The sequence below is a fragment of the Hipposideros armiger genome, unplaced genomic scaffold (assembly GCF_001890085.2).
Source record: "Hipposideros armiger isolate ML-2016 unplaced genomic scaffold, ASM189008v1 scaffold_38, whole genome shotgun sequence".
Classification (NCBI taxonomy): Eukaryota; Metazoa; Chordata; class Mammalia; order Chiroptera; family Hipposideridae; genus Hipposideros; species Hipposideros armiger.
Window position 1 is genome coordinate 2918316 of NW_017731388.1, and position 18513 is coordinate 2936828.

An 18513-nucleotide genomic window follows, 5' to 3' on the forward strand; every position below is an offset into this window, starting at 1 on the left:
TCTGCAGATTCATCCAGGTTGTTGCATGTATTGATAGTTCATTCCTTTTTATTGCTGAGTAGTCATGGTATGGATATACCACAGTTTGTTTAACCATTCACCTGTTGAAGGATATTTGGGTTGTTTCCAGTTTTTGGCTATTACAAAGAAACCATCATGTACATATTTTTGTGTGAACATAAGTCTTCATCTCTCTCAGATAAACGCCCAGGAGTGCAGTTGCTGGGTTGTATGATAATTGCATATTTAGTTTTTTAAGGAATTGCCAAAACTGTTTTCCAGAATTGCTGTACCATTTTGCATTATATGTTCTCTTTGGATTTTATTTTGCGTGTGTGTGTCAGTTACAGTTGACTTACTATATTATATTAATTTCAGGTGTCTTTCTTTTTTTTTTTTTTTAAAGATTTTTATTGGGGAATTGGGGGATGGGAACAGTGCTGGGGAATTGGGAGAAGGGGAACAGACAAGTTGCTGTCCTTCTGTTCTTCAGTCTAGTTGTAGAGGACGTTGCTTCACTGGCCCACGTTGGTACCATCATTGCACTCTTCCCGGGCGAGGCAGATCAGTCACCAGCTTCTGGACGGCCGCTCATGGCGGCTGCTGGCCTCTCACGCTGGCTGCTGGCTACACGTGGTAGCCCATGGCAACCCACTGCAGCAGTGACTGCAGCCTAGCCGTCACCGGTGACTCACGGCAGCCCAGCTCCAGGTTGAGCTGCTGTTCAGCATCTTTGCTGTAGAGGGCAGTGTCACTGGCCCTCATATGTGGGATCCGAACCGGGGCCCTCTGGCGTCCCAAGCCAGCTCTTAACCACCGCGCCACTCGGCCTGCCCAAGGTGTCTTTCTTTTTAAATTAACTCATTCTCCTTGATTTGAGTATCAAATTCTGATACTCAGTAAATTAAAAGCCTTTGAAGTAAAATATTTTGGAAATGAGGAATAGAGTTGAATTAATTGGGAATTACTATTTAACTTGACCCAATAAACTTCAGTAAAAATTCCTAAGGTTTAAAATACTGAGCATTTTATATACAGTGCCTATTTCTGTTGTGCTGCGAAGTAACAGGTAGAATGGCTTTTTATAAGCTAAAAATTAAATACTAATATTTGTGGATCATATCAGCTCAGGATAGAGAGTAATACTATTCTCTTCCTTTTCCGTGCTATTTAAAGACATGGTCTGGATCTGTCAACTTGAACCCAATAGAGAGTTGACATATTCCTGTTTTGAGACTCCTTGAGATAGCCTTGGCCTAGCCATTGTTGGAACAACAGGGACCCCATGGCCCACTGCCCCAGATTCTCAGATCTGCCTTACCACACTGTTGCATAGCAATCTGGTATCACAAATCATTTCCCAAATGGAGAAGAGCATTAATCAACTGCGTATCTTCAGAGAAACCTAAATATAAAATGAGTTAGAAGCACCACTGTTGCTTTTCTTTCTGTTGCTTTTTTCCTTTTTCTTTTTAAAAATCTTTATACTCCTTTATTAGGTCGTTTCTGCTTTTCCTCCTTTTTAATTATCCATATCATTCTTTTCCTCTCTTCATTTATTTCTCTTTGTCTTAGTGTAATGTATGCCTGTACTGGTATCCACCCAAACTCATTACCTGCTCTCAGAACCACTCTTTCAGGAACTTCCCCCACTCGTGGCTTATCTCAGGAAATTTTGGAGATGTATCACAGAATGAAGTATTGGAAAGCCTTGTCTGTAGGTGACACTTGATGGTATGGTTGTATGTAGGTGAGCCCTAGAACCTTATTGATTAATATTTGCAAAATAATTATTGCGCATTTGCCTTTGTAGAAGTACAATTTAAAAGACAGTGCCCTAAAAAAAAAAATGCAATAATAACAACACTTTAGGGCTGTGGCTTTCTTTTTCTTTACTACATGTCTGTTTTTCTTCTTAGGAGCTGCATGGAGATTCTGACCAAACCTCTTTCGAGTGAGAAAGTTGTCCGACCAGCCCTTGTCTATAGCCTGTTTCCCAACGTGCCCCCTACCATCTATTTTAGTACTCGGGATGAGAGAGGTAAACCTAGCCAAGTGTCTAAGCTCAGAAGAGCCACCAGGAGAAGGATGCTAGCAAAACTGGGAGAAGGTAGCAAAAGGGTGGGAGGGGCTTTCTAGAATGGCTGTTATGGTGCTCGGTTCTCCACCTGGTTCACCCGTCTGATACCGGTTTGTCCTTAAGACATTCCTTCTCAGCCCCATAAGCTCATGCTTCGTTCTTGCCCTGTTACATTGTTTCTTTCCCCTTCCAACGTCCCCTCCTTTCTGTGTTCCTCATTCCTATACAGCCTCCTTTCTTCCCCAAAGTGTGTGTCTTTGAAACTCTGATCTAGAATGTGACTTGTCTACCTAGGGAAGGTTGAACAATAGTGCCATCTTTTTCCTCTTCTTACCATGTCTCTCCTCCACACCCACACCCCACTTTCCCCCAGTGGAGAAACTTCCCTGGGAACAGAGGAAACTGCTCCGGTGGAAGATGAGTGCAGTGACCCCCAACATTGTCAAGCAGACCATTGGACGGTCCCACTTCAAAATCAGCAAGAGTGAGTTGTTTGCCTTACTGTGAGCCTGTCCTCGGCCCCAGCAGGTGGGCTTTGGGCAGCAGGAGAGCCCTAGATGCCTCCTGCTACGTGGGGATCCTGTCCTGAAGTTGCCAACCTCATAGGAATACATAGTTCCGAACACTCTCTGGAGTAGAGTCTTTCCCTCAAAATTGGAAGACAGAGAGCCATTGTTCTATCCTGGACCCCAGGGCCTCATGTAGGACAGCTCCATGGTAACTCTTAGAAAACAGGTTCTGGGAGCTCTGCCGAGGCCCATTGGTGTTTTGGGGCCTCTGGACCTCTCTCTGTCCCAGGGACTGAGCTGCTAGCAGGACTGACTCCCCGATGTGCCTTCTGTAGGAAATGATGACTGGCTGGGCTGCTGGGGTCACCACATGAAGTCTCCTGGTTTCCGAGCCATTCGGGAACATCAGAAGGTAGGGGCCCTTTCTGAGGCACTGTTCCCCAGGAGTTTGTACTAGGCGGGATCAGTCTGGTATCGGAGGGAAGAGGTGGGTGACCACAGAGAAGTCAGGAAGTTTTATGGAGGAGTTGGAGAAATTATACGGGAGGGAGCCATGTCAGATCCTAGCAGATCACGCACATCTAGCAGATCAGCTGCAGTGACTTGGGCAGTCGTAGCCTCTCAAAGACACTTTCCTCTAATGTGTCCTCAGATGCAGTGTCTGTTTTCAGTTGATTATCTTTCCCCTACAACCACTGCGTGTTTCCTCCCTTCTTCCAACTGAATTTGTGTAAAGAGGACTCTGGTCTCATGTCATGAATGAATCCCTTGCCCCCAGGCTTACTGAAGGCCAGGTGCTTTTCTGTGTTTGTCCTATAAGCTGCCAAGGGGAAAGATTTAACAGCTTTTTCTTTGCACTTAAGGTGGATGTTGTACCTGTCTTAATCACTGTTATATGTCATGAACTATCAACTCCTAGAGGGCACTGAATTTTGTTGTGTTTTGTTTGTGTTTTAATCATCTTTTGGTGCATGCTCAGTAGCTGAATACTTAAGGACCATTAGGCAGTGATAAGAAGATGGAGCAGGAGCTTAGAAAGTTGCTAAGGAAGTTGGGCTGGGATAGTGAGCCCTGCCATCTTCCTCATGGTCTAACCTGGGCCCACTCCCTGCTCTCACCCTCTATCCCGCCTGTAGCTAAACCACTTCCCAGGTTCATTCCAGATTGGGCGAAAGGACCGACTGTGGCGGAACCTGTCCCGCATGCAGAGCCGCTTTGGCAAGAAGGAGTTCAGCTTCTTCCCCCAATCCTTTATCCTGCCCCAGGACGCCAAGCTCCTGCGCAAAGCCTGGGAGAGCAGCAGCCGCCAAAAGTGGATTGTTAAACCAGTGAGTGAGTCACAGAGGGGAGCAGGCCATGGTCTGAGAGTGGGAACAGCAGAGTCCTGGGCCAAGAGCAGGTCTCATCTCCTTTCCACTTGACTTCTAGCCAGCATCAGCTCGAGGCATTGGCATCCAGGTCATTCACAAGTGGAGTCAGCTCCCCAAGCGACGGCCCCTTCTAGTACAGAGGTGAGCCTGCCTGCAGCTCGGATCCAGCTCCCCATTTTCTCATTGCTTCTGCCTAGAAGTTCCCGTTTTACCATGTTGTTCTGCCCTTTGTCCTCCCAGCCACAGACCTCCTTCAGCCAACTGTTGTAAGTCTTTTCCCCAGGGACTTCTCTGGCTTGCCACGGCTCATGAGCTCTATCTCATCTGCCAAGCCCCTGAAGCTCACCTTTCCCTATGTAGGTATCTACATAAACCCTACCTCATCAGCGGCAGCAAGTTTGATCTGCGCATCTATGTTTACGTCACCTCCTATGATCCTCTACGGATTTACCTCTTTTCTGATGGACTTGTCCGCTTTGCCAGTTGCAAGTATGTGGTAGTGGTTAGGTGTCACCCTGACAGCTTTGGGGGTTTGCTTTCCTGAGAGGAAGAGAACCTGGAGGACACCCAACAGAAAAATAACATGTTTTGGTAGCTTTTGTGAGCAAAGGAGAAGTGGGGCTATATTTGTGAAAACCTGGTCTTCCTTTCCTCCTGTGTGCGTCTCCTTTACTTTTACACAGACTACTTCGCTGCTGACACTTCTGGTCACCAAATATTTTTTTCCGCACACCAAGCAGTGCTCTGCAATACCAGCTGGGTGTCTACAGTGTAACCCAATTTTGACACCATCTACCTAGAGAAAGCGTCAGATCCCACAGGTTAACCCTCCTTCAGGCACAACTGATCTCATGGATTCATTGCACACAAAGTTTCAATATCTAACAGTTAACAAGTACCGTGGCTCATCGCTTCCGTATCTTCCCCCTCTACGGTAACCTATTGCCAGTCATGTTTGTGACTTAGTACAGTAAAGACGTATTTCATAGTGGCATCTTTGTGTGCAATGAATCTGTGAGATCAGTTGCGCCCGACGGAGGGTTGAGGGCTCAGTCTCACAAGGCTCCCCACCCCCCTACCTCAGATGCCAATCACAAGTCCAGGTTGCCACATGTGATTCTGCCTCATCAGCTATAAATGAGACATTCCCATGACCACCTCCTCTGGTTCGATTAATTTGGTAGAGCAGCTTACAAAACTCAGGAAAACTGTTTACTTATGTTTACTAGTTTAGTATAAAAGGATATGATGAAGGATACAGATGAACATCCAGGTGGAACAGATGTGTAGGGCAAGGTATGTGGGAAGGGGTGTCGAGTTTTCATTTCTTCTATGGGCATTCCACTCCCAACACCTCATGTGTTCACCTACCCATAAGCTCTCTGAACCCCAGACTTCTGGGATTTATATGGAGGCTTCATCACACAGGCATAATCAATTATTACCTCCATTTTCAGCCCATCTGCCTTCTCAAGAGAAGGGGGGTCTGGGCTGAAAATTCCAAGTTTCTAATCATGGCTTGGTCTTTGTGGTGACCAGCCCTCATCCAGGAGCCTACCCAAAATCTCCTCATTAGAACAAAAGACACTCCTATCATCCACGAAATTACAAGGGGTTTCAGGAGCCCTATGTAAGGAACCAGAACCAAAGACAAATATTGGAACAAAAGATGCTGCTAGTGCTCTTATCACTTAAGAATTTATGAGAGTTTTAGGAGCTCTTGTCAGGAACTGGGGGCAGTGCCTGATGTATACCAGGGGTGCCAAGAAAATGTATCCACATGACTTGCATTCATCTTTTGTTATCGGTATATATTGACTATTACAATTTTAACGCAGTTTTTTCTTTTCTTAGTATGTGTTTACATTGTTTTGGCACCCTTTGTATATAAAATTATAAATCACAGTATCACATGAGGAATGGGAAACAAGGAGGGTCTCTACTTCACTGAGTCTGGGAAGGGTCTTCCTGCAGGACTGAGGTGGGATAAAGGAGATGAGTTTAGCTGTGGTATTCTAGAAACCTTACCAACAGACATACTTCTGAGGCTCTTATGCGTCTGAAAAGATCTGTCTGCTTGTCCTTGACCACCTCAGGATTTGGGAAAGTGTTTGGACCATTGTTTGCTATCTCACCATCTTACCCTCTGCCTTTCCCCTCACTTCTAGGTATTCCCCCTCCATGAAGAGCCTTGGCAACAAGTTCATGCATCTGACCAACTACAGTGTCAATATAAAGAATGCTGAGTACCAGGCCAATGCAGATGAAACGGCCTGCCAGGGCCACAAATGGTACCTAGGCAGTGTCCCTGTCGAGCGGAGGCCTAGAGGAGCATAGGGTCCTGGGGTTTGGGGAGGTTCAAGGAGATGGTGAGTGGAGGATTAATGTAAGACCCCAGGATTATATAAACACTTGGCAATTCAGATTGGTCTGTTTGTATCCAAGCTCATCTCTTTCTTAATTCAAAACATAAAAAAGAAGAGATATGAAGAAAATACCTTTGAGTTTCTTATTCCTTTTTCTTTCTCTTTTCTTCATCACTCAATTCATGGACTATAACCTCATACTCCCGCCCCCCTCCCCCTCCTTGCAGGGCACTGAAGGCTTTATGGAACTACCTGAGCCAGAAGGGAGTCAATAGTGATGCCATCTGGGAGAAGATCAAGGATGTTGTTGTCAAAACCATCATCTCGTGAGTCACACTGCCACCCTGGTGTGGGGCCTGCTAATGAACCCCCTCTTTTCTCATGGGTCTTCACACTGCTGTGCTCCAGATTTTGACCATGCTATGTTTCAGTTTTTTAGGATAGGGAATAGGAAAGAGTGGATAGCGTTAAATTCTGCTCTTCTACTGAAATTCATCCCCGGAAGCTGGCCCCAGATCAGAGGCCTCTCCCGAGAGCCACTTTTTCTGGGTTGCTTCTCCCACTCTGGGCCACCCCAATGGCGGGGCAGCTCTTGGTAAAGCCCTCTGGGAAGAGCTGGACTGAATACTTCCTCCTTCCTGTGACCAGGTCAGAACCATACGTGACCAGCCTGCTGAAGATGTACGTGCGGCGACCCTACAGCTGCCATGAGCTCTTTGGTTTCGACATCATGCTTGATGAGAACCTCAAGCCCTGGGTCCTGGAAGTCAACATTTCCCCGAGGCAGGTGGTGTTCTCGGCACTCACAGTAGAACGCTTCCTGTATCCTCATGATTCTGTTTCCACTCTAGTCTTGCTTACTTTGAGCAGACCTTTCCTTCACTAGAATTTGAGTTTTCCCTTCATCATCTGTCTGTTTGCTCATTTACTCATTCTTTGCCATTATCTTAGTGTTCTTTGGGGATGGACAGGGGTCGTTAAAAGTTGTTCTTTTGAAGCTGATCCCACTGCTTGCTTTCCCCTAGCAAATGAAGGTCATAGACAACAACCACCCTGAATAAGGTTATTCACTATCTGTGGGCAAGATGACCCCTATGATGGTGCTCATGAGTTTGAATGTCAGAGGCCTTTCATCCTAGAGAATCGAGAGAGTAAATGGGGCTAGCACTGACTTAGACACGTGGACAGAAACAGTTTTGGAATGTGTTTTTACTACTCTTTGCATCCTTTCCCCAAAGCCTCCATTCCAACTCTCCGCTGGACATCAGCATCAAAGGCCAAATGATCCGTGACCTTCTGAACTTGGCGGGCTTTGTTCTGCCCAACGCAGAGGATATCATTTCCAGCTCCAGCAGCTCCAGCAGCTCCACCACCAGGTCAGCCTCCTTGCTTTTCTGCAGCTCGGCTGGCAGCGTGAACAGCCCAGTCGTATCACTAGGAAAGAATGGTGTCTGGGCACTCCCTCCCACTTGGCCTCCCTTGCTGCTTGATCTGCTCCTGTAGTCTCCTCATGCACCACTGCCATGTCAGCCCCTAGAAGCATGTTTGGTTATACTGCTCCCCTGCTCAGCTATCTCTATAGGGCCTGGGGAATCAGCGTTCCACTCACGTGCACATTCAAGTCCCCAGGCACCCTTTCCTGTACCCCTTTTCCAGTTTCCATGCTCTGACAAACCAGATCACTCATAGAACCTCAAGTTTGGAAGAATTCTTAAAATCAGTTAATCCAGTCTCGCTGAAACATTTGTTGCCCCTTATTATTTCCCCATAGTGTTCCCTTCTTTGCTCATGGGGTTTCTTCCTCCAGAAATTCCCCTCAGCCAGACCTCCCTGTTGCGACCTTACCCAACCATCAAAGCCTAGCTCAAGGCAACATCTTCATGAAGCCAGCTCAGTGTGGGCTCTCTCCTCCATATCCGCAAACCTCCTGGAACCATTCTTGAAGGAAGGGAGCCAATATTTAGTCAGCACTTTCTATGTGTAAGGAAAAACCTATAACTTATCCCCACAGTAGCCTCATGACATTGATATTGGTATCCTTAGCTGACAGATGAAAAAGCTGAAAATCACTAGAAATAAGTAGCCCATCCAGGGTCATTCAGCTACAGAGTGGTATAGAGGTGGAATTCAATTCCTAACAGAACTTGCTTTCTCTCCCATACCGTGTAGACTCATGCTTAGCTCCGTGCTGTAGTTATTTGTCATTTGACCCCTGCCATCCTGTGAGCTCCTTGGAGGCCAGCTTTGTGTCTCTCAGTAGTAATTGTAATGTGGATGATGAAACTGAGATGGAGGCAGGTCAAGTAATTTGCCCAGCATCGCATAGCCAGTAGGTCCGAGCTGGGTATTAAGTAAGTGTTCACTAACTTAAACTAAACTGAAGTATACAGCAATTATCTCAGTGTCTTTTTTTTTTTTTCCATCAGTGAAATACAACCTAGAGTGGGCACTTTGTACTCTTTTAGTTCTTCATGGTACTTGAGCTTTGACTCTTAAACAGGCTACTTGAATGGAGTGCATTGCAGTCTGATCTACTCAAGTAACGAACATCTGCCCATATTTCTTTGTCATTTCTGGAGAAGGGTGTCTCCCTGGGCTGGACCCTCTCTCCACATGTCTTCAGGATATGAAGCTGCTGACCTTGCCCTTTCTCGCTTTCCACCTGCTTTAGCCTGCCCATCTCCCCCAGAGACAAATGTCAAATGGCCCCAGAGCACTTCGCTGCACAGAAGATGAAGAAAGCCTACTACCTGGCCCAGAAAACTCCTGATCAGGTAGGAGATTACCTTCCCCCTCGTGCCAGCAGGAAGCTTCCCTGCTCAAACTTTTGGAACTCCGAGGCAACCAGTGTCTCTTCTATCCAGGGCAGGTTTCCTAATCCTGGTCCCCTCGCTGTGCAGAGATAGGTTGGCAAGTACATTATTCCAGGAAAGAGTTGATGGCCTTTATCATATAGTCAAGAACCACGGCTCTTGGCAAAATGCTGTCCTAAGCCACCGTTGTTCTTCGGGTTTCTTTCCCTTAGTACAGTGAGCTCCCGGAAGCCTTGGCTTTTGCGGAGCAGCTGAGAGAGCCCGATGCAAGAGTGGCAGACACAAAGCTGTTGCCAAATATGAGTTGCTGGATTCTGATCTTGACTCCATCCGACAAACCACTTAACCTCTGTGCCTAAGTGGCTCCCCTCACCCCGAACAAGAGTATCTTCATTCCCCAGCTAAGCTCAGTAGATTTGGGAGCAGACGAAGTCCAGAGCTGGCCCACCAGGCTGCCTCGGTGGTCCCCTGAGAGTCATGGGGCCCTAGGACCCCAGGGCTCTGCTCCCTGTCCCCCAGCTCCTTGATTCTCTGCCTCTGGCTATACTCGGTGTCACACCCTCTTCCTCCCTGTTCCTTGGGCCACAGGACTTCTATGCATCTGTCCTGGATGTCCTGACACCAGATGACGTTCGGGTTCTGGTTGAGATGGAGGATGAGTTTTCTCGCCGGGGTCAATTTGAACGGATTTTTCCTTCTCGAATCTCTTCTCGCTATCTCCGCTTTTTTGAGCAGCCACGATATTTCAACATTCTCACCACCCAGTGGGAACAGAAGTACCATGGCAACAAGCTCAAAGGTGATGTGTCCTCCCTACCTGTAGGAGGCCATGATTAAATCCCAGAAATGAGCCTCCCTGGCAAGAAGGATTGGCCAGTTGATTCCACCCTTCTAAGTCCCACCCCTGCTAATCTTGTCGTAGGAGTAGATCTGCTTCGGAGTTGGTGCTACAAAGGGTTCCACATAGGAGCTGTCTCTGATTCTGCTCCAGTGGTGAGTGATGCCTTTAGGGTGAGGGGCACAGCTCCTTGCCAGACGCCTCCCTCCTGTGCCTGAAGAGTGCAGCATGGGTCGAATGTGGTCCCGACCCTCTTACTTCTCCCCTAGGCCCTGCCTCTGGGTCTCAATGACCCTTCCTTTTCAAGGGAATAATTGTCTCTGGGATCCCTGGGTACCTTTCTTCAAAGATCAGAAAGTGCTGTATAGCTTCAATTTTTTGTCTGAATTGGGAGAGAACCAAGAATTTTTCCCATACGGGCCCATGCCAGAAGGGTAGGAAAGGGGGGAAAGCCCCGTGATCACTCAGAGGCAGAGCTGGGAGGGAGTGCCAAGACCCTGGTCACGTCTGATCTCCGCCTTGCCCTTTTGGCCTCATTGCTTCCTTTGCTTTTAGTGGTCTCTCCCGACATCACTTCTGACTGACACAACGCTCAATGCTTTCTCCAAATCAGAGACTGGCAAGCTGGGGTGAGTGCTACCTGGGCAAGGGAAGGGTGTTAGGCATGAGTTCAGGGAGTTTTCTTTCTTCCTGTCTCCCCAGATCATGAAAACATCAGCATTCTCCAACTGAGGGCTGGTGGGAGTATCAGAATATGCAGCTATAATATCCTCTTCCTGGTGGCTCTTGGTCTGCCCAGTGAAACTGAGCTGAGCACAGAGTCATCCACAGAAGGGGCCACTTTCAGCCATGCCCACTAGCTGTAGAAAATCTTGAGCCCTCCTACCCTTCACACTTGCACTTTAGCTCTCAAGCCTATACCTCCATATAATTATGATCTATAACACCATGATGTTGTGAATGCCTGGTTGAGACTCTGAAGGCAGATCATAGGCTGAAGTCTCAGCTACAGAGTCTCAGCCATTTGTTTCTCACCTGTTCCCTTTAGAAAACACAGCTCCTCTGAGGGAATAGTACCACTCCCTGATGATGGGACCACACCCAAGCCCAAGAAGACTCAAGCTGGCCTTTCCTCTTTCCCCAGGAATCCTATTTCTTCAAAGGACAGTGAGGACACCAGCAAAGAGCCCAGCCTCTCCACCCACATGTTACCTGTGGTCATGTAGTCTGGGCAGACTTTGACACTCTCTGCTTCCCCCACTTCCCAGTCAACCGGTGACTCCCTCCTGGCTGCTGTGAGCCCATGACTGGCCTCTCTCCACTAGCCCCTGCCCAGGAGCACCACTGTTAGCTACCTCATGGGAACCGGTCAGCTGGCCAGCCTGAGCCCCTGCCCCCTCCACCGTGCCCCTCCTGAGAGTATTTTTTGAAGTGGTTGAATTCCAGAAATGGGTATCTGGAGGGCTGGAGGGGTGGTGGGAACGGGAAAAAGGTGAGGAAGGTTCACTGGCTGGTACCTCATATCTCAGCAGAGAAGCCAATGATGGCCACTCAGCCTTATAAAGCAGGATTTGGTTTCTATCCTCAGAGAGCCATGTGTGGTTTATTTTAGGCCTTGGTACAGTGATTGAATTATAGTTCAAGAGGAGAAAACATAGTGAACATATTTGAGCCTGAAGTCCTTTGTCTATAATTGAGGAGGTTCTTTTGAAGGTCTTCATCTCCTCATATCTCACCCTCTGTCCTGAGGAGCCACTTTCAGAAACCGTCAGGCTTCCTCAGTAGACAGGGAGAGGCCATGACATGATGAACTCACTTCCTGTCAACCTCATCTTGGGAGCTTCACCACCGCCAGACCATTTATCTTTTCATACATCCACCCTGCCAGTAGCCCTAGGTCTTCCTATTCTGACCTCACATCACGACTTGGTCAGCCTTCTAGACTTCTCTCTCATGGATGTTACCTCTTCAGCTGTTGACTTGCTGAGGGTGAGAGGTTCTGTGAACTTTGTGAATTTCAATGAAGGACCCAGATAATCCCAGTTGCTGTTGTCTGTGTCCATATATCAAAGGACACAGCCCTGGGGGACGGTCGAAGGAGTGGTGATTTCCCCGCGACCAGAGGAAGGCTCACGTTCCGCTTACTTCCTTTGCTGTCTCTGAATAGCTGGCTCTGGCTCACAGGTCGCTAGGGCAAGCAGGGTCTGGTGGCATGGCAGATGGGTTTCAGAAGCAGCCACCATTATAGGCTGGGCTCCTAGTCAGACAACTGATTAACTCTGATGTTCTTAACTGAATCTACCTCCCTCTCCAAGTCTCAGTGATAGTGAACTGTACAGATGGAGATCTCCAAGGATACTGGCACCTGAACCAGAAGTTCTACTTCTTTGTCCCCCGGGGCAGAGTGAAGCCAGGTGGGAGAGTTTGGATCAGAAAGGTTGTTTTCACTCGAACAGTGCTCCTCCTAACCCCGCACTTTCTGGTTGCTGCTTGCCCCCTCCCTAGCCCTGCAACCTCTTTACTTTGTGTTGCTAGCAGCCTCTGGTCCCTACAAGAAGCTGACTTGTCCCCGTCTGTGATACCCAAGTTTCCACCTTTGCACATCAGGCAGGAAGCTCCCCCCCTGGGCCCTCTGCCTCCATTTTCCTCCCAGAGCTTTTGAAAAATGCTCTACTCTGTGGCATGGCTCCTGGAGTTCTGTGGTGAGTTCAGATGGAGCCAGGAAAAAAACCACTGAGAGCCCTGACTAGGTGTAAGGCCACACAGTAGATGACTGTGCTGGCCAGTGTGACGGCCATATTGGCCGTTGTGGAAAAAGCTTGGTGGCAGAGCCCTGGGACAGCTCCTGCTGCTCTGTAGTAAAGAAGTCAAATTCAAGCCCAGTAGCAGAGGTCCATGAAGCCAACTCTCTCTTTAAACTTTCATCACATTTAAGTATCTGATAGGTCAGTGTTTTGTTGGGTGGGAGAAGGAACGGGGCTTATGTATCGTATTTCCCTTTCACCCTTGAGAGAAAATGAAATCCTGCTTATTAAGCATTCAGTATACATACTTAGCGATGAATACCTACAGTATCAGGTATTCAGCCGAATAAGGAATTCGGGGGAAGTAATGAGTTTTGTTTTGTTTTTTTTTAAAGGTTTAAATTTGGGGGTATAGTAGAATAAATGTTTGTCAGAACATGTCAGTTGTTTTCCTAAGTTGATAACTTACCCAGACCCTGTTTAGAGGAAGGGGCGTGAATGCTCGAGTCAAGGAATGAAGTACAGAGTATTTCGAGCACAGGAGTAAGAATTCGGGGTGGAGGGCAAGGAGGTCACTATTTCTGTTTACTTCAAAGTCACTCAGGATTGGTCAGAAACTAAATACTAATGAAAAGATGGTGTTCTGATAGGAAAATAGGAAAAGAGCATGGGCCTTGGAGACTGACCTTGGGTTCAAATCTTAGTTCTGCTGTATGATCTTGAGCATGTCATCTAACTTTTTAAAATCTTGTTTTTTGTTTTTGTTTTTTTTTTTTTTTATATCAATATATACCTACATTGAAGGGAGGTGAAAATTAAGCAAAACATAGTAAAAGCACTTAGGACTTAGAGGTTTCATAATGCATGGTTACTCCTTTCTCCATTTGTTATTCAAACCCTGTTCTTTGGGGAGGGAGAGGCAGGCAAGAACTGTAAAAGGGAAGTGAAGCAGCTATAGAGCCGTTTTAAAGGTAAAGAAGGCCAGAACAGGGTTTAGGTACCTCACCACCTTCACCCCAACACACAGAAGCACTAGCCTTGTTATTCATTCTAGTTTACTCTTTGTTGGGGATTTACTTCTTTGGTTAAATATTTCACAGAATGCGTATTCCCTGGGTAAGGATGCACATTAAGCATTAGAAGTATGTGAATGAATGAGATTATTGTCGTATTCCAAGAGAAGCTTTGATACGAAAGGGAGAGCAAGGGAGCAATGGGTGCCCAGTGCCTGGAATGAGGAGCGTGATATAGAAAATAGAGACCTTGAACTACAGCTGGAGCCGGAGAACACCCTACAGCTGTGAGAAGGGACAGTTGGCATTACAGGTACATTCTTATGGTTTCAAACTATTTAGTTGAGGGTGATTGTCCCTGCCTGTCACCCTAGCCAAAGAACACACCTGATTGTCCTCTGGGGCTACACAGCACTGGGCCAGTAAAGGAGGCTGATGCATTGGGTACACAGTCCATTCCACTTGCCTCATCAGTTGAATTAGTTACCTAGATAAGGCAGTCACCATAGGCAGCCATGAGAACTCCCCTTCTGGCGTCCTCTGGGTTTGTCCCTTAAGACTAAGGCTCATCTCTGTCTACTGTTTGAATCACCCAACTACTTTGAGACTTAGAAACATTCTTGGTTTTCAGAGATCTGTGGCTGAGGGAACTCCATTTCATGCCACTTGAGATTCTGTTCCAGCCTCTCAAACCACCCTTCTTGGCCTCTTCGATCCCGCTTAAGAGTTTGCACCCTTGGGCCGGCCGAGTGGTGTGATGGTTAAGAACTGGCTTGGGATGCCAGAGGGCCCCGGTTCGGATCCCACATATGAGGGCCAGTGACACTGCCCTCTACAGCTAAGATGCTGAACAACAGCTCAACCTGGAGCTGGGCTGCCATGAGTCACCGGCGACGGCGTAGGCTGCAGCCCCTGCTGCAGTGGGTTGCCATGGGCTGCCGTGTGTAGCCAGCAGCCAGCAGCCAGCGTGAGCGGCCAGCAGCCGCAGTGAGCGGCCGTCCAGAAGCCGGCGACTGATCTGCCTCGCCCGGGAAGAGCGCAATGATGGTGCCAACTTGGGCCAGTGAAGCAACATCCTCCACAACTAGACTGAAGAACAAAAGGACAGCAACTTGTCTGTTCTCCTTCCCCTAATTTCCCAGCACTGTTCCCATCCCCCCAATTCCCCAATAAAAATCTTAAAAAAAAAAAAAGTTTGCACCCTTATTGATGTCAAGGGATCAATACAGACCCATTTGACTTGACCTTTCATCAACCTGAGAACAATGAAAGCTTCAGGCAATTAAAACTATAATGAAATAGTTTCAGACATTTGGTGTATATGCTTGGCTAAGGAGCCAGTGGAGTGAAGCTACCATCTGTGAGATTATGACTAAACCCCTAAGTCCAAATCCCACAAAGGCAGAATGATAGGGCAGCGTGGCTGAGCCTTGGTTTGCTGGTACCCCACTGTCCCTGCAGGCAGATGACTGAGTGCTCCCCAGGTGGTGCAGGGGCATGCTGGACTGAGCCCTGAGCAGAGAGCCCCTCCAGAGAAATGGTATAGCTAGAAAGGGGGCCACCCCCTACATGTCACACAATGTATATTTCTTGGGGAGCCTGGTGCTAAACCATTCATAGAACTGCTCCTGGGTCAGGGTTGCTATATAGCAGAGCTGCTCCCTCACTGATTTATTGAAAGCCAGCCTTTAACACAAGAGTTTGAAGGGAGGAAAAGTACTACAAAACGAAACAAAAACAAAGGAGAAGAAAAACTACGAGACACCACTTATACGATAGAATTGCTCAAATATAGACTGAAAATACCAAGTATCCAAAAGGGGAGTAGCTGGGCCACATAAATTGCTGGTGGGATTGCAAAATGGTACATTGGAAAACAGCTTAGTAGTTTCTTATAATAAACATACTCTTAAATATGACCCAGCAATTTACTCCTGCATGCAAATGTTCACAGAAGCTTTATTCATAACAGCAAAATCTTGGAAGCAACCCAAATATCCAACAATTAGTGAATGAATAAACAAATTGTGATATATCTGTTCAAAACTACTGAAGTATAAAAAAGGAGTAAACTGATACATGCAACAGCATGAATGAATCTCAAGGGCATTATGCTAAGTGAAAGAAGCCAGAAACAAGACTACATACTTTATAATTCCATGTATATAACATTCTAGAAAAGGCAAAGTATATCAGTAACAAAGTATATCAGTGATTGCCAGGGACTATAGATGAGGGAGGGGATTGACTATAAAGAAATGCATTGGAAATATTCTATATCTTCATGGTGGTGGTTATATGGTATTTGTCCAAACTCATCAAATTCTACACTTAAGATGGGTGTTTTGTTGTATCTAAGTAAATTTGACTTTTCATAATGCATATGCAAATTAAACCACAATGAGATTGCACTAGAATACTTAAAAAGGCAGCCAAGACCAAATGTTGGAGGGGATGTGCAACAATTGAGGCTTTCACATACAACTGGTGGTTGGGTGTAAAATGTTGCAACTATAGAACACCAGAACTTTGCATAAATTAACATATTTACCTATGACTCAGCAATTTCACTCCTAGGCATTCTATCCTCCCACAAATGAAATAATATGTTCACCAAAAGTATTTATTGCAGCTGTAGTCATAATTAAAAAAAAAGGAAACAACCCAAATTACTCTCAACAAGACATCAGATAAACTGGTTTTTAATACTACTCAGCAATCAAAAGAAACAAACTACAGCCTTAAAAAAACCCAAAATGAACAACAGTTGGGGGCCAGCTGAGTGGCACATTGGTTAAGAGTTGGCTTGAGATGCCAGCTCTGAGCAGCAGGGTCCCAGTTCGGATCCCACATGAGGGCCAGTGACTCTGCACCCTCTACAGCTAAGATGGTGAACAACAAACAGCTCTACCTGGAGCTGGGCTGCCGTTAGTCACCAGTGATGGCGTAGGCTGCAGTGGGGCTGGCTGGCAGAAGGCGGGAGCTTTTGTGAGCTGTCATGAGCCGCTGTGAGCGGCCGTCCGATGGCCGGCGAGTGACTGCCTCACCCTGGAAGAGCGCAATGATAATAGCAACATGGGCCAGTGAAGCGACATCCTCCACAACTGGACTGAAGAACAAAAAAGGACAGCAACTTGTCTGTTCCCCTTCCCTGATTCCCCAACGCTGTTCCCCTCCCCCAATTCCCCAATAAAATCTTTAAAAAAACACACAAAAAAAACCAGTTGGCCTTACAAAAAATGTTAAAGGGACTTCTTTAAGCTGAAAAGAAATGGCACTAATTAATAACAAGAAAGCACAAAAGTAAAAACCTCACTGTAAAAGGTATAAGTAGTAGATTAATCACTTATAAAGCTAATATGAAGGTCAAAAGACAAATAAATTAAATGAAACTACAATAACTAGTTAAGGGATACATAAAGTAAGACGTAAAGTGTGACATCAAAACCAAAATAGGAGTAAAAATATAGTGTTGGAATGTGTTCAAATTTAAGTTGCTTTCAACTTAAAATAGATTGTTATATACATAGGATGTTATACGTGAACCTCACGGCAACCACAAAGCAAAAAAACAGTAAATACAGATAAGAAAATGTAAAGGAAGCTAAAGATAACATTAAAGAAAGTCATCAAACCACAAGGGAAGAGAGAAAGAGAAGAAAGGAACAGAGAGGAACTAAAAAATAGCCAAGAATAATTCACTTGCTGCCTAGAAGTGACTCACTTCAGAATTAAGGACACACAGACTAAAAGTGAAGGGATGGAGAAAGACATTCCATGCAAATGGAAATAAAAACAAAGCTGGTGTAGCTATACTCTCATATCAGGCAAAATTAACTTTAAAAGTAAGACTGTAGTAAAAGACAGAGAGACATTCATAATGATAAAGGGATCAACCCAGCCAGAGGATGTAAGATTTATAAAGATATATGCACCCAACATAGGAGCGCCAAAAATATATAGCAAATATTGGCAGACCAAAAGGGGGAAATACAGCAATACATAGCACGCCACTTAGATCAATGGGTAGATCATTCAGACAAAAACCAATGAGGAATCACTAAAAGTAAATAGTAAGAAATCATAAGACCTTAAATGACACATTAGACCACATGGTCTTAATAGATATATACAAAACATTTTACCCCAAAGCAACAGAGTTTTCTCAAGTGCACATGGAACATTCTCCAGGATAGATCACATGTTATACCACAAAACAAGTCTCAATCTAAGATTGAAATAATATCAAGCATATTTTCCCATCACAATAATATGAAACTAGAAATCAAACAATATGCTACTGAACAACCAATACGTCATCAAAGAAATCAAAGGAGAAATCAAACCATACCTAGAGACAAAACAAATATAACATACCAAAATATATGGGATGTAGCAAAAGCTATTCTAAGAGGGAAGATCATAGCAATGCAGGCCTATGTCAAGAAACAAGAAAAATCTCAAACAATCTAACTTTGCACCTAAAAGAACTAGAAAAAGAACAAATGAAGCCCAAAGTTAGTAGAAGGAAGGAAATAATAAAGATCAGAGTGGAAATAAATACTAAAAAGACAATAGAAAAGATCAGTGTAACTAAGAACTGGTTCTTTGAAAAGACACACAAAATTAAACTTAGAGTCACCAAGAAAAAAGTTCAAATAAGTAAAATCAAAAATGAAAGAGAAAGGCCAGCCGAGTGACGCGTTGGTTAAGAACTGGCTTGGGACGCCAGAGGGCCCCGGTTCGGATCCCACATATGAGGGCCAGTGACACTGCCCTC

At 45.8% G+C, this 18513-nt stretch overlaps 1 protein-coding gene across 4 annotated transcripts in view; it reads left to right on the forward strand.

Annotated features, from left to right (window-relative positions):
- Positions 1 to 13235, forward strand: part of TTLL4 (tubulin tyrosine ligase like 4) — a 39942-nt gene extending 26707 nt beyond the window's left edge. For 3 of the 4 annotated variants that reach the window (XM_019638305.1, XM_019638307.1, XM_019638306.1), the window contains exons 5-19: positions 1920 to 2041; positions 2454 to 2564; positions 2925 to 3001; positions 3726 to 3917; positions 4018 to 4100; positions 4320 to 4448; positions 6128 to 6250; positions 6553 to 6651; positions 6974 to 7108; positions 7564 to 7701; positions 8997 to 9099; positions 9727 to 9937; positions 10061 to 10131; positions 10532 to 10605; positions 11025 to 13235. In XM_019638305.1, the coding sequence (XP_019493850.1) occupies positions 1920 to 2041; positions 2454 to 2564; positions 2925 to 3001; positions 3726 to 3917; positions 4018 to 4100; positions 4320 to 4448; positions 6128 to 6250; positions 6553 to 6651; positions 6974 to 7108; positions 7564 to 7701; positions 8997 to 9099; positions 9727 to 9937; positions 10061 to 10131; positions 10532 to 10605; positions 11025 to 11202 (1846 nt within the window). In that variant the 3' untranslated portion in view covers positions 11203 to 13235. The remainder of the gene's footprint in view (positions 1 to 1919; positions 2042 to 2453; positions 2565 to 2924; positions 3002 to 3725; positions 3918 to 4017; positions 4101 to 4319; positions 4449 to 6127; positions 6251 to 6552; positions 6652 to 6973; positions 7109 to 7563; positions 7702 to 8996; positions 9100 to 9726; positions 9938 to 10060; positions 10132 to 10531; positions 10606 to 11024) is intronic. The other variant, XM_019638308.1, reaches the window with a different exon arrangement.
- The last annotated feature ends 5278 nt before the right edge of the window (positions 13236 to 18513 follow it).